The following is a 23,817-nucleotide window of genomic DNA, read 5'->3' as shown; positions in this document are numbered from 1 at the left end:
TGTATTGTACAGTAAACATATATTTTGGAACAATGTTTGTGTGGTAAAAAATGACTACAAACAAAATGACTGGCTGTGTTACAATTGTTTCGAACATTCACCACATAAAAAACTGTAACTGATCAATTTTAGTAAGGAAATTACTATCTATGTAGTTCAAATTTAATCTATGTATGTGATGCGTACAGCATACATATTCGCATGGAAATAACCTTGCTCTTTTGTGTCATTTCTGAAAGCTAAAACCAGTATGTACTTTTAGCATTCTCATTGGTCTCTTGTTCTGGTTCTCTTCCCCTTCCTCATTTCTTCATAGGAAGTGTGTGTGTGTGTGTGTGTGTGTGTGTGTGTGTGTGTGTGTGTGTGTGTGTGTGTGTGTGTGTGTGTGTGCGCGCGTGTGTGCGCAAATGTTTGGCCAGAGGAAGTGCTCTCGCCTCACTATGCATGCATCAGTTGAGGGTGTGAACTGTGGAACTCTTACGGTCATTAGTAATAGTGTAGCTGACATGCTTCCTCTGGCTGATCTTCAACACACAGAGCCAAACACCACACTCAACTAGAATCCCCTGCTACTGGCCTTCCAAGCCTGACGACTCCACACGACTCAGCAGCTAGGTGAGTTTTCGAGGCTGTCATACATTTATTGCAGTATGTGTCTGGTAAAAGTGCAATAAGCCTATATATAAATGCAAAATGCAACAATTTCAAAGATTTTACCGAGTTACAGTTCTTAGAATGAAATCAGTCAATTGAAATAAATTCATTAGGCCCTAATCTATGGATTTCACGACTGGGCAGGAGAGCAGACATGGGTGGGCCTGGGAGGGCATAGGCCCAGTCAATCAGAATGAGTTTTATTAGAGACATAACAAGGGCTTTATTACAGACATAAATACTCCTCAGCACCCACTTTCAAGGAGCGGGACACTAATCCGGACACTTATAAGAAATCCCGCTATGCCATCAGACAAACCATCAAACAAGCAAAGTGCCAATACAGGATTAAGATTGAGTCCCACTACACCGATTCTGACACTCGTCGGATGTGGCAGGGCTTGAAAACTATTACGGACAACAAAGGGAAACTCAGATGTGAGCTGCCCAGTGATGCAAGCCTACCAGACGAGCTAAAAGCCTTTCATGCTCGATTTGAGGCTAGCAACACTGAAGCGTGCATGAGAGCACCAGCTGTTCTGGATGACTGTGTGATAACGCTCTTGGTAACCGATGTGAGCAAGACCTTTAAACAAGTCAACATTCACAAAGCCACGGGCCCAGACGAACTACTAGGACGTGTACTCAAAGCATGCGCTGACCAATTGGTAAGTGTCTTCACTGACATTTTCAACCTCTCCCTGACCGAGTCTGTAATATCTACATGTTTCAAGCAGACTACCATAGTCCCTGTGCCCAAGAAAGCAAAGGTAACCTGCCCAAACGACTACCACTCCGTAGCACTCACATCAGTACCCATGAAGTGCTTTGAAAGGCTGGTCATGACATCAACAGCATCCACCCGGAAACCCTAGACTCACTCCAATTCGCATACCGCCCCAACAGATCCACAGATGACGCAATCTCAATCACACTCCACATTGCCCTTTCCCACCTGGACAAAAGGGACACCTATGTGAGAATGCTGTTCATTGACTACAGCTCAGTGTTCAACACCATAGTACCCACAAAGCTCATCACTAAGCTAAGGACCCTGGGAATAAACAGCTCCCTCTGCAATTTGATCCTAGACTTTCTGATGGGCCGTCCCCAGGTGGTACGGGTAGGCAACACAGGTGTCCCTCAGGGGTGTGTGCTCAGTCCCCTCCTGTACTCCCTGTTCACCCACAACTGCGTTGCCAAACATGACTCTAACACCATCATTAAGTTTGCTGACGACACAACAGTGTTCACCTGATCACCGACCACGATGAGACAGCCTGAGGAAGTCCGAGACCTGGCAGTGTGGTGCCAGGACAACAACTTCTTCCTCAATGTGAACAAGACAAAGGAGCTGATCGTGGACTATAGGGAAAGGCGGCCCGATCAGGCCCCTATTAACATCAACGGGGCTGTAGTTGGGCGAGTCCAGAATTTCAAGTTCCTTGGTGTCCACATCACCAGCGAACTATCATGGTCCGAACACAGCAAGCCAGTCGTGAAGAGGGCACGACAACACCTTTTCCGCCTCAGAAGACTGAAAAGATTTGGCATGGGTCCACAGATCCTCAGAAAGTTCTACAGCTGCACCATTGAGAGCATCTTGACCGATTGCATCACCGTCTGGTATGGCAGCTACTTGGCATCTGACCGTAAGGTGCTGCAGAGGGTAGTGTGTACGGCCCAGTACATCACTGGGGCCAAGCTTCCTGCAATCCAGGACCTATTTAACAGGTGGTGTCAGAGGAAAGCCCAAAAAATAGTCAAAGACCCCAGTCACCTAAGTCATAGACTGTTTTCACTACGACCGCACAGAATGCGGTACCGGAGTGCCAAGTCTAGGACCAAAAGTCTCCTTAACAGCTTCTCCCCCCAAGCCATAAGACTGCTGAACAATTCATCAAATGGCCACCTGACTATTTACATTGAACCCCCCCCCCCCCCCCCACCCTCCATTTGTTTTTGTACACTGTTGCTACGCTGTATATTATCTATGCATTTTCATTTCACCCCGACCTACATGCACAAATGACTTAGACTAACCTGTAACCCTGCACATTGACTCGGTACAGGCATCCCCTGTATATATCCTTGTTGTTGTTATTTTATTGTGTTACTTTTGATAATTTTTTTACTTTAGATTATTTAGTGAATATTTTCTTGAACTGTGCTGTTGGTTAAGTAAGCATTTCACAGTAAGGTCTACACATGTATTCAGCGCATGTGACATAACATTTGATTTGATTTGCTGGTCACATTTGGTCAAATCAACATTTTTACTCTGACTATAAGTAGCATTAACACACAGCATGATAAATATTTGCCGACATATTATGCAAATTAACCACAATATTATCTTCTGATTGTTTCCACTGTGTCACTGTTTCCTGTGTTCTCTTATTAGTTCAGCAGAGTGACAATTGGACACTACAGTTTTAATGTAGCATCTACTCCAGAAAACTAGATAGAAACCTGGAAATGCTGAATTTAATCAGGATTCGACAAAACATTTGGAAAACCAGGAGTTTTCACTGTGCGTTATGGTTGAGGTAAAAACATAGGCTACACAATATAGCCAACTGCTGTACACACAAATGGACCTTCCAATTAATTAACACATTTTGCAACTTGAGTTATACAGTCTTTTCATTATTTACAGAGCCACCTCTCAGGTTTTGCAGTCTACTGCGTGTCCTGGTCGAGATAGCACTCTGGCTGTTAATAGAGAAGTTACAACATGCACACATGCACATGCATGACAGGGACGCAGGTGCTGGATGGGGCCTTCACTGGCCAGCCAGATTACTCTCTGTCTACTATCGGAAGTTTGTGTTGATGACTAGTTTGAGGACCAGCTATACCGTATGTTCGTCTGTCCTCAGACCCATTAGAGTGCCGCTATGGGGAATGTGATGTGGGGACAGGGAGCTGGGAACAAAACAAATTCAAACTGCCATGAGAGTGCATTAAAGGGTAAGACTTCAATATTTTTTGAGATATTGAGCAGTTATTTGCCGTTTCTTTGTGATACTGCAGTTTTTGACACTGTTTCGGCTTTACAAAATATATGATGTTCACACAGCTTTGAAAGATGACTCAGGACTTTTTAGATGACATACTGTTTACCCATTTGTCCAAGTGTTTCATATAATTCATTGGAATTAGAAGTTACAATGAGACAATTATTTCCTATATTTCTGGCAAATTGTGTCTCTGTGTTAACGTCTATCTAATTGTGTAACATTGGCGGTTCCTCAGCAGGAGAAGACGAGACGCTTGTCGTTCTCCATGACTATCCTTCTCCAGACATCAGTGAGCCGATCTTTAGGATGGGAGAGAAGCTGAGGGTCTTGTCTCAGTAAGTAGAGTCAGTACTTTGTCTGTCAGAACAATTATAAACCCAGTCTCTGCACTAGGATTGCAAAGGGAGGGTATATTAGAGGGAATGATATATATATATATTTCTATTATATATATATATATATATATTATATATATTATATTATTATATATATATATATGTATATATATTATAACTTTCAAAGTTATACCAGAATTTCTGAAACTTTCAAGGTCTTTGAAGAATTTTATCACATGACCTCTAGTAGCCTTTTTGGGTAATTCAGATTATCCCAGGTGTCTGTAATTATATCTGGCCCTCTGTGTGCCCTTATCACATGTAACATGTCTAAAATGATCAAATAAGATGATTTTGAAACACAAAATAGAATGACAAACCTGGAAAACGTTACCCGAAATATAAACCATACAACTTAGTGAATACCATTGGTGATTTAATATGAAGGTTTCAGCATGAAATATCCTTTATTTATTTTTTGATGTCAATATGTCTTTCTTGTAAAAGTTTTGCCACCAAACTGAGGGCAATTGTGAAAAAAGCTGCAGAGTTTATTTTACAAATGTCATTGTTGTCACGTTCTGACCTTAGTTCCTTTGTTTTGTCTTTGTTTTAGTATGGTCAGGGCGTGAGTTGGGGTGGGCAGTCTATGTTCTTTTTTACTTAGGTAGCCTGTTTTCACCCTTGAGTTGTGGATGATTATTTTCTGTTCTGTGTTTTGCTTCACCGTTCAGGACTGTTCGTTTTTGTCGTTTTATTGTTTTTGTTCAAGTGTTCAGTATTCATATTAAATACAATATGGACACCTACAATATGGACACCTACAATATGGACAACAATGGACACCTATTTCTTACTCCTCGTCAGAGGAGGACGAAGACAAGCGTTACAATTGTTGATTAGATGCTTTCCTCATTAATTATGATATTTGAACCATATGGCCTATCTATCCACTAGAAACTCATGGACACATATATAAAAAAGCAATATAGTGTGCATATATTTTTTGTAAAGTTATTTGAGTAAAAATTACCATAGATTACAGTAACTTTGGTAAATTACCGGTAGTTTTGCAACCCTACTCTGTACTAAAAGCTTCCTAGGGCAGAAATTGATAGATGCAGTTACAGATATAGATACCGAGACAACAAAAGAGGACAGATACAGTCCTTTCCAAAACAAAATGGAACACTCTGCATACAAGTATAACTACTAAGCATGCAATAATACAAAACAACAGTACACAATCAATAACATTTTGCACACAACAAAGAATGAACACATTGGGGGAAATCTGATGCATAACACTTAACACTTATACAAATAGGGGAGAACTACAATTTCAGATTTTGTTTCCGTTACAGTGTAGCCTATTGAAGTTCTCCTTTAATCTGTGTTCTTCAGGGAAGGCAACTGGTGGAGAGTTCGGTCTGTCCAATCAGGAAGTGAAAACTACATCCCTAACAACCATATTGCCAAAGTCTACCATGGGTAAGCAATGTTAAAATTATGTTCTGTATTGTCATAAATAAAGCCTGTGTTGACTTGATTCTGTACAGTGATATAATGTATACCGTGTGTGTGTGTGTGTGTGTGTGTGTGTGTGTGTGTGTGTGTGTGTGTTGTTTTAAGATGGCTGTTTGAGGGAGTAATGAGGCAGAAGGCAGAGGAACTACTTAGTCTCCCTGAAAACAGAGTGGGTTCCTTCATGATCAGAGAGAGCACCCAGCAGAGAGGTGAGTCCATGAACATTTAATGCCCTACCAAGTTATTCCATAAGAGTCTAAGCCGGGTGGGTATTTTTTTGATGCCTCTAAGTATAAAACAAATATATATATACAAATTATTGGATGAAACATTTAATTTGGCCTTACTACTATTAGCCCATAGAAACGTGTTAAATACCAGATTCATACACGGAAAAGCAGATAGAAAAATATTTTATCAAAAGGAAGATTGTTTTAAAATTATTTAAAACAATCTTCCTTTTGATAAAATATTTTTCTATCTGCTTTTCCGTGTATGAATCTGGTATTTAACACGTATATATATATATATGTACACACACACACAGTTGAAGTCGGAAGTTTACATACACCTTAGCCAAATACGTTTAAACTCAGTTTTTCACAATTGCTGACATTTAATACTAGATAAATATTCTCTGTCTTAGGTCAGTTAGGATTACCACTTAATTTTAAGAATGTGAAATGTCAGAATAATAGTAGAGAGAATGATTTATATCAGATTTTATTTCTTTCATCACATTCCCAGTTGGTCAGAAGTTTACATACACTCAATTAGTATTTGGTAGCATTGCCTTTAAATTGTTGTGTGAATTGTGGCCCATTCCTCCTGACAGTGCTGGTGTTACTGAGTCAGGTTTGTAGGCCTCCTTGCTCGCTCACGCTTTTTCAGTTCTGTCCACAAATTTTCTATAGGATTGAGGTCAGGACTTTGTGATGGCGACTCCAATACCTTGACTTTGTTTTCCTTAAGCCATTTTGCCACAACTTTGCCATCTATTTTGTGAAGTGCACCAGTCCCTACTGCAGCTAAGCACCCCCAGAACATGATGCTGCCACCTCCGTGCTTCACGGTTGGGATGGTGTTCTTCGGCTTGCAAGCCTCCCCCTTTCTCCTCCAAACACAACAATGGTCGTTATGGCCAAACAGTTATATTTCTGCTTCATCAGACCAGAGGATATTTCTCCAAAAAGTACGATCTTTGTCCTCATGTGCAGTTGCAAACCATAGTCTGGCTTTTTTATGGCGGTTTTGGAGCAGTGGCTTCTTCTTTGTATATACTTTTGTACCTGTTTCCTCCAGCATCTTCACAGGGTCCTTTGATGTTGTTCTGGGATTGATTTGCACTTTTCACACCAAAGTACGTTCATCTCTAGGGAATGCGTGTCCTTCAAATCAAATCAAAGTTTATTTGTCACGTGCGCCGAATACAACAGTGAAATGCTTACTTACAGGCTCTAACCAATAGTGCGGTTAGCGGTATGACGGCTGCGTGGTCCCATGGTGTTTAAACTTGCGTACTATTGTTTGTACAGATGAACATGGCACCTTCAGGCATTTTGAAATTGCTCCCAAGGATGAACCAGACTTGGGAAGGTCTACAATTGTTTTCTGAGGTCTTGGATGATTTATTTTGATTTTCCCATGATGTCAAGCAAAGAGGCACTGAGATTGAAGGAAGGCCTTGAAATACATCCACAGGTACACCTCCAATTGACTCAAATTATATCAATTAGATAATCAGAAGCTTCAAAAGCCATGACATAATTTTCTGGAATTTTCAAAGCTGGTTAAAGGCACAGTCAATGTAGTATATGTAAACTTCTGACACATTGGAATTACAGTGAATTATATGTGAAAAAATCTGTCTGTAAACAATCATTGGAAAAATGTATTGTCATGCACAAAGTAGATGTCCTAACCGACTTGCCAAAACTATAGTTTTTTAACAAGAAATTTGTGGAGTCGTTGAAAAATGAGTTTTAATGACTCCAACCTAAGTGTATGTAAACTTCCGTTTTCAACTGTATATATCTAAATATCCGCTACCGTTCAAAAGTATGGGGTCACTTAGGAATTTCCTTGTTTTTGAAAGAAAAGCTAATATTTTGGTCCATTAAAATAACATCAAATACAGTGTAGACATTGTTAATGTTGTAAATTACTATTGTAGCTGGAAATGGCTGATTTTTTAATGGAATATCTACATAGGCATACAAAGGCCCATTATCAGCAACCATCACTCCTTCTGGGCAGAGTTGCAAAGAAAAAGCCATATCTCAGACTGAACAATAAAAAGAAAATATTAAGTTGGGCAAAAAAAGACAGACACTGGACAGAGGAACTCTGCCTAGTAGGCCAACATCCCTGAGCCGCCTCTTCACTGTTGACGTTACTATTTAATGTTGACGGTACTATTTAATGAAGCTGCCAGTTGAGGACTTGTGAGGCGTCTATTTCTCAAACTAGACACTCTAATGTACTTGTCCTCTTGCTCAGTTGTGCACCGGGGCCTCCCACTCTTCTTTCTATTCTGGTTAGAGCCAGTTTGCACTGTTCTGTGAAGGGAGTAGTACACAGCGTTGTGCGAGATCTTCGGTTTCTTGGCAATTTCTCGCATGGAATAGCCTTCATTTCTCAGAACAAGAATAGACAGACGAGTTTCATAAGACATTTCTTTATTTCTGGCCATTTTGAGCCTGTAATCGAACCCCCAAATGCTGATGCTCCAGATACTCAACTAGTCTAGAGAAGGTCAGTTTTATTGCTTCTTTAAATAGGACAACAGTTTTCAGCTGTGCTAACATAATTGCAAAAGAGTTTTCTAATGATCAATTAGCCTTTTAAAATTATAAAAACATAATTCCACTTTGACATTATGGGGTATTGCGTGTAGGCCAGTGACACTAATATAAATGTAATACATTTTAAATTCACACTGTAACACAACAAAATGTCAAGGGGGGTGAATAATTTATGAAGGTACTGTTCTTACATTCATTTTTTAACTGGTACATAGCTACCTGCAGACACGTAAGTCTTGTGATGGTCAAAACGGAGTACAGCATCGTGAGAGTCTCATCTTTGGTCCCATCATAGAATGCCAATTATTATTAGTTTGTAGGCAAACCATTCGGAAGCTACAAACGTTTTAGTGAGAAGACCAATTTTCGGGATGTCCCATGTTCTGACAAACATTACTGTAGCTCAGCCACCTTCCACCTCAGATGTAGAAGGCCGCCATTGGTGGAGGATTGAATAGACAGGTCTTTTTTTAAATGTATTATGCTAATTCGATTTTCTGGGTGCAGACATCAACTCAAGGGGGTTATTAAACTGGACGTCAGTAGGATGATAGGAGATGGGTATCTATTAAGATCTATCTAGGCCTATACCTAATGCCTTTTATGTTATATTATATTTGCAGGTGTCTACTCCATGTCTGTAAAGCACAGGTCCATCCAGCACTATAAAATATTTCGCCTGGAGAACAGCTGGTATTATATCTCTCCTCGTCTGACTTTCCAGTGCTTGGAAGAGATGGTAAACCACTACTCTGGTGAGTCCAAGACAGACACACACACACTGAAAATAACCTCAAGCATTTTTAAATAGCTTTGTTCTTATCAGATGCTAACCATCTTTCCACTGTGTGTTGGCCTAGCTCTGAGAGTACACACACTAAGAACAAAACAGGAAGTAATTATTGTTGTCCATTTTAACATATTTGTGCTGAGACTATGACTTTCATATTGACTGTCACACTGTTTTACTTTTGTTTATTTTCTCAAACAATAACCATACAAAAGACAAACAAACACACACACATTTCTCACAATCCCACTCCCTCTCATCCTTCATCCCCTGGAACATTCCAGTGCTTGTAGCACTCTATGCCATATGGCCTCAAATTGCATCGTTCTTTTTTTTCCTGTAGCCCACACTCAATATTCAATATTTAAATAATAATACATAATAATAATAAATAATAATACTTTGGAGTCATCCACTGTCGTAGTGATGAAGGATCATTTGATTTCCAGTTTTTGAGAAGAGATTTTTTTTCAAAATAATTGACGATTAAAGTATGGTCCACCCCATTGGTTCTCTCACTACACCCCCATATGTCATGTCTTGAAATATGCAGATAGATTGTTTAAAAGTAAGTTTACATTGGAATACTTCTGACAGCCAACTTTCCAACTCCGCCCACAACTTCCAGACTTCATAGCATTCCAAGAAAGCATGGATTTGAGTCATTAGTTATACACTTAAGACATGACTCTGCCATTGTGCTGTAGAATATTTTTTATTTTGTATAATAAATTCTAGACATTAGTTTATACTGGATTAAGCATACATTTGTTACCTGTAATTTCGTTAGTTATGTTCCAACACTCCCTCCATCTTGTGTCTATCAGTTACTTTTAAGTCTTGATTGCAATAGTTCATATTTTTTTCGAAGAGATTGTCAGTTAGATGGGCTTTCTCCATGGTTTTGTATATATTACCTATCATATAAGTTTCCTTTTCTGATTCAAATAGGATTCCCTCAACATTGCTCGGATGTCCAAAAGACAAACTTTTCAGTTACATATATTTGAGTTTTCAATATTGGAGACGGTGCCAAGAATGTGCAAATCTGTCATCAAGGCAAAGCGTGAAGGATCTGAAATATATTTTTGTAATAATGGAGCTGTGAGTCAGGAAGCAGGTGCAAGTGAAAAGTTCAATAAAACAACAAAAACGAGAGAATTTCATGATGCAACACGCTGTTAACTTTTTATGGCTGCAGGGGCAGTATTGAGTAGCTTGGATGAAAAGGTGCCCATTGTAAATGGCCAGCTCTTCAGTCTCAGTTGCTAATATATGCATATTATTATTAGTATTGGATAGAAAACACTCTAAAGTTTCCAAATCTGTCAAAATATTGTCTGTGAGTATGACAGAACTGATATTGCAGGCGAAACCCTGAGGAAAATCAAAGCAGGAAGTGGCTTCTATTTTGAAAACTCCATGTTCCATAGCCTCCCTTTGCTCCATTTAAAGGGATATGAACCAGATTCCTTTTCCTATCGCTTCCTCAAGGTGTCAACAGTCTTCAGACATAGTTTCAGGCTTTTATTTTGAAAAATGGTTCAGAACGATAACATCGCATTAGGTGGTCACATGAGTTTTGCTTGCACAACAGAGTTTGGATAGGTATTGCTTTTCACTCTCCCACTGTGAAAGACATTTGCGGTTGATATATTATCGAGGATTGATTATAAAAAACGTTTGACATGTTTCTGTGGACATTATGGAAACTATTTGGAATTTGTCTACGTTGTCGTGACCGCTCTTTCCTGAACATAATGCGATAAACAAACGGAGGTATTTTGGATCTAAAAAATAATCTTTATGGAACAAAGGGAACATTTGTTGTGTAACTGGGAGTCTCGTGAGTGAAAACATCTGAAGATCATCAAAGGTAAACGATTAATTTGATTGCTTTTCTGATTTTCGTGACTGAGCTACCTGATGCTAAGTGTACTTAATGTTTTATCGTGCGATCGATAAACTTACACAAACGCTTGGATTGCTTTCGCTGTAAAGCATAATTTCAAAATCTGACACGACAGGTGGATTAACAAAAGGCTAAACTGTGTTTTCCTACATTGCACTTGTGATTTCATGAATATAAATATTTATAGTAATATTTATTGTATGTAGCACTATGCTATTCAGCGGTTGTTGATGACACTTATCCCGATATCGGGATTGCAGCCATAACAAGTTAAACAAGAACAATACCAACTGGTGAGTGAAGATAAGAGAGTGACATAAAGGGGAGGAAATGATGAAGGTAATGAAGCCCAGGTGTGAATTATAATGATTAACAGGTGTGCATAATGATGAATCCCAGGACCTCCACCCCCCTCGATGTCCAGGGGGGGTGGAGGTGTGTCATGGGGGACAGTATCAGCTAGGGGACCTGGAACCACTGGCCTGAGAAGGGAGACGTGAAAAGAGGGTGAGATATGATAGTAACTGGGTAGTTGTAACCTGTACGTCACCTCGTTGACCCTCCGGAGAACCTTGAATGGCCCCACAAACAAGGGGATTCAGATTCTTGCAGGGCTTGTGGAGTGGGAGGTTCCTGGTAGAGAGCCAGACGCAGTCCTCAGAATGGAACACAGGGGTCTCACTGCAGTGGCGGTCTGCCTGTTCCTTCTGACGATGGACGGCGCCCTGGAGTCTCACGTGCGTGTCGCTCCACACCTCCTCAGCACACCGGAACCACTCATCTACCGCAGGAGCTGCGATCTGGCCCGGGGTCCAAGGCCAGCTGGAAACCTAAAACACACTGGAAGGGGATCAACTCAGTGGAGGAGTGAAGTAGGGAGTTCGGAGTTCCTTCCCAGGGAAGGAATTGTGCCCACTCACCCTACCGGTCCTGACAGTGACTCCTCAGGAACATCCCCAGCTCCTGGTTCATCCTCTCCACCTACCCGTTGGACTGAGGCCGATACCCAGAAGTGAGGCTGACCGTGAGGCTGACCCCAAGCTTCTCCAAGAAGGCCCTCCAAACTCGTGATGTGAATTGGGGGCTACGGTCGGAGGAGCTTCCCTGCTGGAGCATTCCGGGGGGACTTGGTTTGAGCACATACGTGCCCAGGTCAGCAGCCTATCCCTTATCCCTGTGGGAATGTAGATGCGCTCGGGAGGACAATTCCGGGGTGCAGGCTCCCTCTCCAGAGCCTGTCGGATGTCCACGTCGACGTCCCAAACCACTGGTCTCCTCACTGTCCGTATGTACTCTAGGTTCCAATGGTCGGTGAGGATGACGAATGGTTCCTCTGCGCCCTCAAGCTAATGTCTCCACTCCTCTAATGCTAACTTCACTGCCAGGAGCTCTCAATTGCCAATGTCGTAATTCCTCTGCGGAGGACAGTTTCTTGGAGGAAAAAGCACAAGGATACCATTTCAATGGGTTACCCTGTCTTTGTGACAAAACTGTCCCCACGCCCATCTCAGATGCGTCTAACTCAACCACAAAAGGTAGCATGGGATCTGGGTGTTTTAGCAAGGGAGCAGAGCTTGTGCCCTCCTTGCCCACAGTAGAGACATAGCCCCAGCTGTATCCATCTGTGTCGTTCTGCCGTGAAATGGCGTGTGACTCATACCTCCATGGGTTCAGGCTCTGATCCCGAGTACTTGCAGAAGGAAAGAGAGAAGCGATGAGAATGCAAACGCTCCTATAGAAGGTTATCCAGTCGGATGGCCATCGCAATGAGTGCGTCCAGGATAAGGTTGTCATCCCGACAGGTCAATTCCGTCTGGACCTTCTCGCAACCTCTCCTAAATAGCGTGCGAAGCGCCGGCTCATTCCATCCACTGGAAGCTGCTACTGTCCGGAAGGTGAGCGGATACTCAGCAGCCGTCTGATTCCCCTGCTGTAGCTGAAGCAGACACTCAACTTCCTCTCTGCCCTCCGCGGGATGATCAAAAATGCATTTAAACAGAGCCATGAAACCATCATAAGAATCTAGCTCCTCCTCTCCTATCCTCTCTCCCAGACGGATGTAACACATTCCAATGCCAGCCCGGTCAGCAGAGATATAATCATGGCAACCTTAGACCTCTTGGTGGTGGGGGCTCCCAACTGGTGTGAAAAATTGAGGGAGCACTGAAAGAGGAAGCCACGGCATTTGGATGGTGTACCGTCGTATTTCTCTGGGAGGGAAAGACGAGCTTCGCTGTCCTGAGCGGGTTGCTGAATGGGCCGTTTTGCTGGCTCGCTGGGTAGACTGGCTCTAGAGTATCCTCTGCTGCTGGTCTGCAACGTCTCTCGAGACGCTGCAAACTTTGGAGAACCTCTTCCATGGCCATCCCCAGTTGAGCCAGCTGGTGATGGTGTTGACGTAGAAGGTACCCTTGCTCGATGACCATCTAAAAGATATCCGATTTACCTGCTGCTTCCATAGTTTGAGTTGGTATTCTGTAATAACAGAGCTGAGTCGGGAAGCAGAAAAGTTGAATAAAACAACAAAAACAGGAACAAGATAATTCTATGAGGCAACATGCCGTTAAACAAGAACAATACCAACTGATGAGTGAACATAAGACAGTGACATATAAAGGGGAGGAAATTATGAAGGGGTTGAGGGTAGCTGAAGGATAGGACTAAAAACAAACAAAAGATAACTAATGTACAATATACTGTGTCCGTAAAATGTATATAGTATGTATAAGCTGGAAGTAGAAGCCCAAGTGTTGTTGTCCATTATTTTACTCCAATTAGGGGAGGGGTGGTAGGGTTAGGCGAAAATAAAAAACTGATTGGTTTGTTGTTGTACATAACTGACCGCTCACTCTCTCCCAGTTGCTTTGGGATATATTGATATATGGATTTTAAAGGTTTAATTGTCTGGCTTTTACCTATAACCACAGTTTTGTCAGTACAAAACGGAGCGACTCACACCCAATGCTTCTTATTGGTATGCGCATGCACCTCCTAACTACACCATATGAATGTTTTAGAAGGCAGAGGTTTGTGTGTATGTGTGTGTTTGTGCTTGTAAGGTAAAATTCATGTCATGAGCGCTTGTGAAAATACAGTATGTGTTTGTTTTTGATTACATACAGTGTATGTGCATGTGTCTTGTTTCTAACCCAGTCCATCTCTGGTCTCCAAGACTCTGCAGATGGTCTGTGTTGTGTTCTCACTGGCCCGTGTCTGTCTGGGACTATCAGCCCCATAGACATCACCTCTCAGCCACCCCCTGTAAGGATGCGACACAACAACTTTGACTGGAAAAAAATAGACAGGTATAGACACCCATAGTTTAGTATCATTCGTTGCAGCTCTCATATCTCTGCAATCAAATTGTAGTCCTGCTTTTTGGCCAATGGAAAACATGGCTTGTTGGAAAACTGGGAAGATGTGACTCTGCATGATTGGCTCAAACATGTTCTAATCACCCCTCTCTCTATATATATGAACCAATCAACAGGAACGATCTGATCAGTGCAGGGGCTGCCCAGGGCCAGGAGAACAGGAATGCCATGGTGAGCTACGGTGTCAGAAACAGCATGGCCTCTTACCTCTCTCTGGTCGGGGATCATGACCCAGGACAGCAGAAGAAGAACCGCAAGAAGAAGAGCAAATCTGTCTGTGTGACAGACCACAGCTTCAGCCATATGGACTTGGATGAGGACTATGATACGTAGTAGCCTGGATGGTGCAACACTTAGTTCTGCGAACCCCAGTACACATATATAGCCTAGGCTAGTGGTTCCCTTTCAGTCAGTCTTCGGTACAACATATTACAGGGGAGTTGCACTCTCGCTTCTTCGGCTGAAGGATGTACAATCACGCCGGACAAGGCCAATGAAATCCACACCTCACTGGAAGTCCCATCTTCCACAGGTGATAAACGTGAGGCTCAGATTCATTCCTTCAATTCAATACCATTCTTCACCGAGCCCAGGAACAGGCGGTGCGGGGCCAAACAGGTGTTGTACCTCATTTCCCTCCTTCGGGGAACAGTAGTTATAGTCATAATGTTACATTTTCTTTCAGTCAGTCAACATACTATGGGGAAATATTATTACACCCCAAGCCGAGACGAGCTAGCTATTACTAGCTATTCCTGCCTCCCCACGATGGAGTTGCTGGGGTAGCTCTCTATTGTATGGTATATATACTGTTAAGTTGCTTGGTGATTCTAAATGGACTCGCTGCTATCAAAGAGGCTAGCTAACTTGGCTTAAGCTAAGTCTCTGTCCACAAGGGGGTGCCCCTCCCCTCATTACCGAGATGCATTACTGATTCCTGCCTGAAGCTCACTAGTCCCTATGAGGTGTCTAGTAGAGGTGCAGATCTTTTATCCAGGTGGGGCCCTCTCTCTCAGGAGTGGAGGGTACACCCCTGGGTGGTCTCCCTAATATGGGAAATGTTCGGTAGGGCCGACATAGATCTTTAAGCATCACGAGAAAATGATGAGGGATCCGAGTGACCTGTTGGAAACGGGCGCTCTGGCACACCAGTGGTCTTAGATCCTGGCCACTGAGAGGGCTGATCTGATGGCTAGAAGTTTACCTCTGAATGTTATTGCTACCATTCAGTCAGCAAGTGCTCCCTTCATGAGAGGCTGTATGAGTATAAGTGGCAAGTGTTTGAGCTCTGGTGCCAAGATAAAGGGCTGGTTCATTTTCAGTGCTCTGGGAAATACTTGTTTCTACAGGAGCTTTAAAAGCATTCTCCACTTTAAAATGATATATGGACGCTATCTCAGCATGTGGGAAGTGACTGAGCCTCCAGGGGCTCACCCACTGGTGTTGCAGTTACTGAAAGGTGTACACCCTTCCTGTACTCAGTTCGCCCCGGGCGACTCTAAGGTGACTTTGTGTCCAAATGTGGCCTTTGCCCCAAAAGTAATGGCCATGCCCTACAAGTCCTTAGCTTTTGAGTTGTTTCCCTTTTTGCCTCCTCCATTTGCTTCTGAAGAGCAACAGAGGTTACATGCCCTGTGTCTGGTGCAAGCTCTACGCACATACATTGAACAACCTGGGTTTTCCGGTTGTGTGACCAGCTTTTTGTCTGTTTTGCTAATCCAGCTCAGTTTCAGGGCACTTTGAGCAGTGTCTCTCCCACTGGATTGTGGAGGCTATCTCCTGCCATAAAACAGCAAGGGACAAGGGTTACCTAGTGGAGTATGCACCCACTCCACCAGGGGGCTGGCAGCATTTTGGCCGTTGTTTAAAGGGTTGACTATAGGAGATATTTGTGCTGCGGCGAGTTGGGCATCAGCACACACTTTTGTAAGGTTTTATCACTTGGATGTCACTTCTCCCAGTGTAGCCCACAGGGTGCTTACAGCTGGGACAGGGGAAAGTCACTAAGCGGGTCTTCCAGCGAGGTGCAGATTTCATTGGCCTTGTCCGGTGCAATTGTCTATACGTCAACCAATGTCGAGAGAGTGAGACTCCCCCTTGTATGTTGTACCTTGTTTCCCTCCTTCAGGGAACAGTAGTTATAGTCATAACGTTACACTCTCAAACTTCTCCTCAGGGACCCCCAGACTTTCCATGTATTTGATCTATTCTAGATGTCATGACTGTCCTGATCAGGTCAGGTTACAGGAGACCACAACCCTACAGATTATCTCTCAACCCCAACAGAGGAGGAGAGATCTAGAGGTCTGAAGATGGGGGAGTTTTATGACCCTCACACCCCTGGTAAATCTCAGGTCACAGACAAATTCCTTTGTCCTGTTACTATGGAGAACCAGCCTCATTAAACATGAAATAAAGGGACTTTGGAACAATGGTTTCCGTCAGGCACAATGGTGGTCATGACGATAGATGGAATATGAAAATGTATGTCATTTTTGTTTTGTTATTAAAGGTTAATAAATTACGTTATTACGAAAACATTGTAACGTGAAGACTTTTCCTAGTATATGTTTGATGTTTATACATTGTACGTTGTATGGAAAATATCAAAATCAAAGAGAATGTTTTGGGGAAGATGAACTGTGAAGTTAGTTGTCTAAAATTGTGTTTAAGTAAAATCTAGACCTTGCCTCATTAACTTGGTACGCCCAGAGAATTGCCCTAAAGGCGGTTACGCCCACTTCTGACCCAAGGGTATAAAACCTGTGAGTTTAGAATTTACGGGAGACTATGTGACCCAAGCTGCAGCCAAGGTCTAAAACGTCAACAAACCCAGAACGCAACACAAGTTTGAAGACAAAGAAATCCTTTTCTACCCAAGCTACGGATGAGTAGCTGTGTCTAAGGGGGTGAATTCAAGCCGGACCCCCTTAGCATCCAATCCCAGCTAATCATGGTACCTAAAGGGTTTCATTTCTATGCTGTGAGCTCTGAGCTGCATAGCTGTCTGTCCTCAGAAGACGCCTTCCAGGGTGAGGGAACAGACTCCTAAGCCAAAAGGACACTGACATCGGGAGGACAATCAGAGAGGTGCGCAGGAGAAGTGCGTCATCGAGCAGCTGAACGGTCCCCTGAACGGTCCACGCAGAGAATCCTCGGAGATCTACCCCACATAATTACATCATTATATTCTGACCTATAAGAGCGGCAGTTTGGGGCAAGGCTAAGGTTAGAATAAGCATAGCTGACAAATTCACCCAAATGTATATTTCTCTCGTGTACTTTCTCTTTTTCTCTCTCTTTGAAATCCCCATTTTGGGTAACACGCGCCATAGTGTGTTGGCCCGTTATACTAAGTTCTAATCAATAGCCTATAATGTGTTTTGTCTATGTGTATCTTTTATCATCATTTTAGCTTTTTAGTAAATAAATATTCAACTAAGATTGGTGTGGTACGAACTCATTGGTGAGACCCGGGTCCGTGCAGATTCACGGGCTATACGACGTTCAGAACGAGATTGTAAGAGGTAACTGGTTAATTAGCGGCTGTTGTAAAATCGATATTCTGATATTCTTTGAGTTAATTTGGGAAATAGAAACTCAATAAAAACTAGTTTTCCCATGGTGCCCCAGGTTGATTCAGTTAATCACGCAATTAGAAACTTGTAATCATTCGATGAGCAACAGTCGTCACATTAACTAATACAACGTCACGACATAGAGCTAGCACACCTGATTAAACGTTTTAACTTATCAACATGCCCTTGACTAGGTGAATCATGTGAGTTAGTTCAGGGCTACAACTAAATTGTGAAACATCTGGGGGTCCCAGAGGAGAGATTTGAGAAGTGCCAGCTACTCTATTTAGGATATTAACATCTGTTACGAGATATTATTTTTCCTCCAAAGCCCACATTGGTTCTCATCATCTGTTACGAGATACTATTTTTTCCTCCAAAGCACACATTTGCCCTTTGGGATTGATCTGAGAAGGAATTTCCCGTGGGGTAAATCAACAGTGAATTTGAAGTCCGTCTGGAATCCAGAGCCCTGACCGAGTGTCATGCCAGAGTACAAAACATGTTAGCGCCATGACAGTTGATCGATGTAAGACTTGAATGCTATGTTATGGATGTTTACTGTGTGTTAATGTGTAATTTGTGGATGTGTGTGTCTGTCAGCATGTCAATGTCAATTATTACAGTTTCAGAACCTTTAGCCTAACCCTTGCAAACTGATTTCAGTTGAGTGTACAAGTTGCTCATATAAATAAAAGTTAACTATCATATAATCTCGGCACCCAGAACCAAATATTGTGTGGGCGCTGGTCGGGCGCTGGTCGGGCCATCTCGTCTGTCACGAGAGACTAGCCATAACATAAGGTTCATTCTGGAAGGGATATGGGGAGTTATGTCCAGAGAAGCCATAATAAGTTGATAAAACATCACGTTAGAAGATGACTGCTGAGAATAATTTGTCCTCTTGAATGTATCCCAGGGCTTCAAGTATGCACCAAATTGAATAGGAATCAACATAGCATTCCTGAATCCTAGCAAACATTGGGGAAAACAGCACAGTGAAAATACTCTGGTCTACCTCATGAGTCTCAGTGTATTGTGTCATGTGCTGTTGTCTCGCCAATGCCTCATGGCGGCCATATGCGAGGCTGATAGGTTCATTGTGACTGTGAAAGCTGCCCACTGGGTACACTACATATTTTCAACGTGGATAATTGGATAATAATTTGTTAGAGACGTTGATCAATGAGATTACAACCTATATTCACCCACTTAAAAAGACAACCAAAGGTTAGTTGAATTTCCAATGTGTTATCACTCTGATTTCAACCATCTAAAAGCACAACCAAATTCCAATGGAAAAACAACATCTGATTTTTGGTTTAGTTTCACCCGAATGTCTATCAAAGCACATTCAACCATTTAAAATCACAGCAAAATTCAAATGGGAATACAATGTCAGATATTTTGTTTATTTATACAACAGATTACTGTGATATCACTGTACTTCATCCACAGTAATAGCAGAACCACATGTCCTTGATTGCAGTAGAGATTACATTAAAAGTGCATGCTGCAAGTGATCAATGCCGTTCGAGATTCTGCGCAGATTTTTACAGCAATTGTGAAGATCTCCACAGATCTGCGATGACCTCTGCATGCTATCGTGAAGATGCACGCTTTTTATGGTTACGTAAGAAGAAATGTATAGTTATAGTAACCTCCAAATGTGGCCATGGATGTGTTACTCACCCAAACATCAACATTTAAAGGAGATGTATCTACTGCTTGGATAGTTACATTTGAGCCCCTGGCTTAATCCCATAATTTAACTTTTATTTTTGGTTGAGTTGGAGACGTTGATGCACTTTAAATAAAGTTTGACTTGAATTTGCCCAATTCTTTAACTTAGATTTTTGGTGGAGATGGAAACGTGAATCCAACATACGCATTTTTAATTTGTAGACAAACTGGAATTAAAGCCAGACTAAGTCAGTGGCACAGATGGAACTATCCAAGCAGAAGATACATCTCCTTCAAATGTTGATATTTGGTTGCGTTGACAACCAAACACAATTCAATATCACTTAATATCATTACATTTCAAATCAACCATAGCTTCAAATCCTAGGTATATTGTATTGTCTATTATTTAGTTGAATTCTGGTTTGAATTCTAACAATTGCTGTTGATAACGTTGCAAATGTTATATAGGCCTAAATATCATAGTTAATCAGGGCTGGGTTTGGTTAAAACCTTGAATTGGGAGACCAAAGGGTAGCTGTACATAGATCAATTCTCTAGCTGAAGGTCCTGCACAGAAAACAGTTTTTTTTTTATCTGATAGTGGATATAAAAAAGCCGGATGTTGGCTTGTCTATGTTGACATTTGGTTACCATGATGACATAATCCTCTGGTTGAAATTTCAAGCTCAAAACAACAGTTTACGTTGATTACTTAAAATATATATATATATATTTTCCAAACAGATTCTATGTCACAATATGTTGACAAATTACATTGAAACAATGTTGATTCAACCAGTTGTGCCCAGTGGGTGCTGTCTGATATCTGAAGATGTTATCTAATCAATTCTCTGATGCAATTATCTTACATACAATGTTGTGATCTCTATACATTTCTATCTGTCTCAATGGCACTGCCCGTGCATTCACTCACAGATACAACGGTGCGATCTCGACAACTGGACAGAACGAGGAAGTGGATTGAATCTTGATTCTTATGATTATCAGTCAAATTAACAAATGTATAAGGATTGATTACTATGTATAGCTTTGTAAAACTATAAATGACCATCCACTCAGCTTTCAAGTAGTTAAAAGGTTTATTTCCCTGATTTTGAAAGGGGAGCTGGCTATTGTACTGGGAGACAACCAGCAATTACAATAGATTTACGATATGCTAACTTCAATCATCTCCAAACTGCGCGCAGAGACATCAAAATGGTATCTGAAAAAAACGGGTATCTCAAAATCTCGCAATATCCCTTTAAGTACTTCCTGTATGGCTCTATCTCTGTGTGTAACTATAGAAGACAGCAATGATAACCATGTCTGACAATGCAAACTGTGTAGTCATGTAATTCTCTAAGGAACCTTATCCATGCTGATCAGATTGCTAAAAATGACTAAATAAAGTTTGTACAGTGAACTTTTCCAGTATAACCCAAAATAGTTGATATTTTAGACATTGTTAAAAAGTTTACCAGCAACCTTATGACTGTTCGTTTTTCCACTTTCCTCAAGACAATCACCAGTGAAAGCCAGAAAAGACCAAAAGCTTGGCAGGCTGCAAATGTTGTTTCTGGAGCACGTTGGTGTAACAAAGTCAGCAACATGGCCCATATGATTAATTACATTTCATGAGATGTTTTAGTCACCTGTAGGAACTCTGACTCCTTGAGACAAACTAAGCACATTTTCATTATTGAATTCATAACAGGATCAAATATTTGTTTTCTCTGCTTTTAATATCCCCATTAAACATCTGCAAGGCAAATAAATTCAGCTTATTTTGTGTGTGTGTGTGTGTGTGTGTGTGTGTGTGTGTGTCCATCAGCGGCTGTACTTTGCATTATGAGCGAGGCATAAAACACAATGCATTAGCTAGCGTCACTGCTAAAGCATCGTCTGCCTCGTGATGCAGACTCAAGCTGATCTCTGAACCTTGAAATACAGGCTTGATTTCATATAAACTTCCAATATGAGTTTATAGGTGTGGTAGCACCCAGAGTAAATAGACTTATATTTATTACATTTATACTTGGAGTTATTTAGAAACAAATGTCCTTGTAATGTGCAAATAGGCCAAGCCCTTTCCCATGGATTTCACATTTTCACAAGCAAACATCTAACAAGAAATTACTGCATTTCCCAGAAATCACGGAAGTGTTGAAGTGTTTAACAAATGCAGATTTGTAAAGGAATACCTCGCTACTCTGCCAACGATCACACGGCCTTGAGAATGTGTCAACCAAAACAAAGGCACACAACGGGGAAGAGAGCGGAAGAGAATCAGTTCAACATTAACAAACTGAAGAACTGGACACCCTCACAGGAGAACACGTTCTCTTCTATCCCGGAAAAACCGCAAGGTCGACCCTGTTTCAGATGTGACTAGAAAGGCTGTGGAGACATAACAAACTACACTCTCTCCTGTCTTACAGTTCTGATTCCACCGTTCCATTCCTGAGGTCTGTTTTATGTTACACTGGATCTAAGGCACCAAGGAAAACATGGTGGAACAATACACGACGGATTTTCCCTGAATGAGAAGGAAAACAAAATAGTGCTGATGGAGCCAGTGTCACACCATAAATCTCCATCTTTACCCCCCCCCCCCCCCTCTTTCTCATCTCTTTAGACCCTCTCTCTTCCAGAGGCAGTGAGAGCTGTGTTGAGCTTGCAACAGTTATCGTTATATAATCAGACCTTTCTAATCTAGCCACATCATCAGCTCAAAAGCCCCAGAGCAGAGCAGAGCCAGAGCAGAGCCAGAGCAGAGCCAGAGCAGAGCCAGCTGTCCAAACGTCTGACAACATCAGGCTCTGGATGCTCAACCCTGACGTCCCTTGACAAAATCCGGATAAATGTTTGCTTTCCTCAATCATGAAGAGGGGCGCTGTGTTTCCTCTTTTCTTAATTACATCAGGTCCTATACTGTGACACAAATGGCACCCTGTACCCTACATGCACTACTTTGACCGAAGCCCTAATGTGTGGGCCATGGTTAAAAGATAGGGTGCCATTTGGGACTTTTCCTTTTCACATGAGAAAGGTACGCAACAAATTGGTTTAGACATACCCTGGCTGAGCATATACAGAAAGGTGGTGGCTGCTATTGCCCTGGAAGAGGGGGTCTTCACTGATATGTCCCTTAAACAATTTCAATTTGCCGCAAAATTGAAAAACAATGTAACTGGGAATAAAAATGGCACGACCATACTCCAATATTTCACAATAATGCCTTGCGATCTGGAAGGCGGCCTTTTGCATCACCCCAATGCTCCAGATGTGGAATCCGTACCCTTACCGATATCCTGGACAGCAATGGTTTGAGAACATTCCAAAATCTAAAGATGCAAACACATTACCAGGCAACTCCTTTTTTCTATATTTACAATTTAGAACAGCTATGCTGGTCTATGGAGTCCCCTGGGACACCCAATTACTGAAACATCCAATGATGGGATTTATAAATTAACTATCTGGGCTCCTAAAACACTGATCACTATAATATATAAACCTCTTTCGGAAAACTCATATTTTGAACTAGCCATTAAAAAAGTGTGGTCCACAGATATAATTGAATCTGAACCTTGCTTTAACTGGAACAGAATATGGAAAAATATGACCTTGGCATCCCGAACCAACAATTTATACATTTTAAGTTTGTTCACAGATTGTATTTAAGACAAAGGAAATGTTTTACGATTAAATTGGCCCCAACTCCAAACGGTTCACTGTGCCTAAATCAGTCAGACACATTCCTTCATATTATGTGGGAGTGCACTGCAGTTAAATGCTTCTGGGGCAAAGTTACAAAATTAATCTAAATATTCAATGCTTTTCATCTATTTTGTCACATAACAATAACAGCCCCTTGAATCTCTCAATCAATCAGAGAAGATTACTGCTGGCAGACAGCACTGCTATTAACTCTCTCCCATTTAACCAGTAGATGCAGTTACTATTAGAAGTTATACCATTAGATGTAGCGACAGAGAGAATTAATGGTGCTAGTCAAGGAACAATTGAGGCCTGGACAAATATACTTGACTCTGTAAAGAACAATCTCAGCTGAAGTCCTGCATGTACAAAACAATGATATATATATATATACATACAGTGGGGCAAAAA

The 23,817-nt window shown here is 41.6% G+C and overlaps 1 protein-coding gene across 2 annotated transcripts; it reads left to right on the top strand.

Annotated features, from left to right (window-relative positions):
* Positions 1-448: 448 nt before the first annotated feature.
* LOC139392400 (Src like adaptor 1a) lies at positions 449-18,705 on the top strand. Of its 2 annotated transcripts, none has more exons than XM_071140363.1 (8): positions 449-615; positions 3,537-3,627; positions 3,913-4,012; positions 5,417-5,503; positions 5,645-5,748; positions 8,967-9,098; positions 14,218-14,350; positions 14,536-18,705. In XM_071140363.1, the coding sequence occupies exons 2-8, from the start codon at positions 3,555-3,557 to the stop codon at positions 14,750-14,752; spliced, it is 846 nt and encodes a 281-aa protein (XP_070996464.1). In that variant the 5' UTR covers positions 449-615; positions 3,537-3,554; the 3' UTR covers positions 14,753-18,705. The 2 variants fall into 2 exon arrangements, with proteins under 2 accessions (XP_070996464.1, XP_070996465.1); XM_071140364.1 differs by having other exon boundaries at positions 476-615; positions 3,916-4,012; positions 14,536-18,044.
* The last annotated feature ends 5,112 nt before the right edge of the window (positions 18,706-23,817 follow it).

Source organism: Oncorhynchus clarkii, chromosome 32 (assembly GCF_045791955.1).
Source record: "Oncorhynchus clarkii lewisi isolate Uvic-CL-2024 chromosome 32, UVic_Ocla_1.0, whole genome shotgun sequence".
In the NCBI taxonomy this organism is placed as follows: Eukaryota; Metazoa; Chordata; class Actinopteri; order Salmoniformes; family Salmonidae; genus Oncorhynchus; species Oncorhynchus clarkii.
Note: the sequence above shows the minus strand (reverse complement) of the source record. Positions and strands in the feature narration are given on the sequence as shown.

Excerpts from the sequence above, each read along its gene's own strand:
- LOC139392400 (XM_071140363.1), top strand. The coding sequence starts at position 3,555 with ATGGGGAATGTGATGTGGGGACAGGGAGCTGGGAACAAAACAAATTCA. Across the intron at positions 5,749-8,966 it reads AGAGAGCACCCAGCAGAGAG|GTGTCTACTCCATGTCTGTA; the intron begins GTGAGTCCATGA and ends TTATATTTGCAG. Across the intron at positions 14,351-14,535 it reads GACTGGAAAAAAATAGACAG|GAACGATCTGATCAGTGCAG; the intron begins GTATAGACACCC and ends ACCAATCAACAG.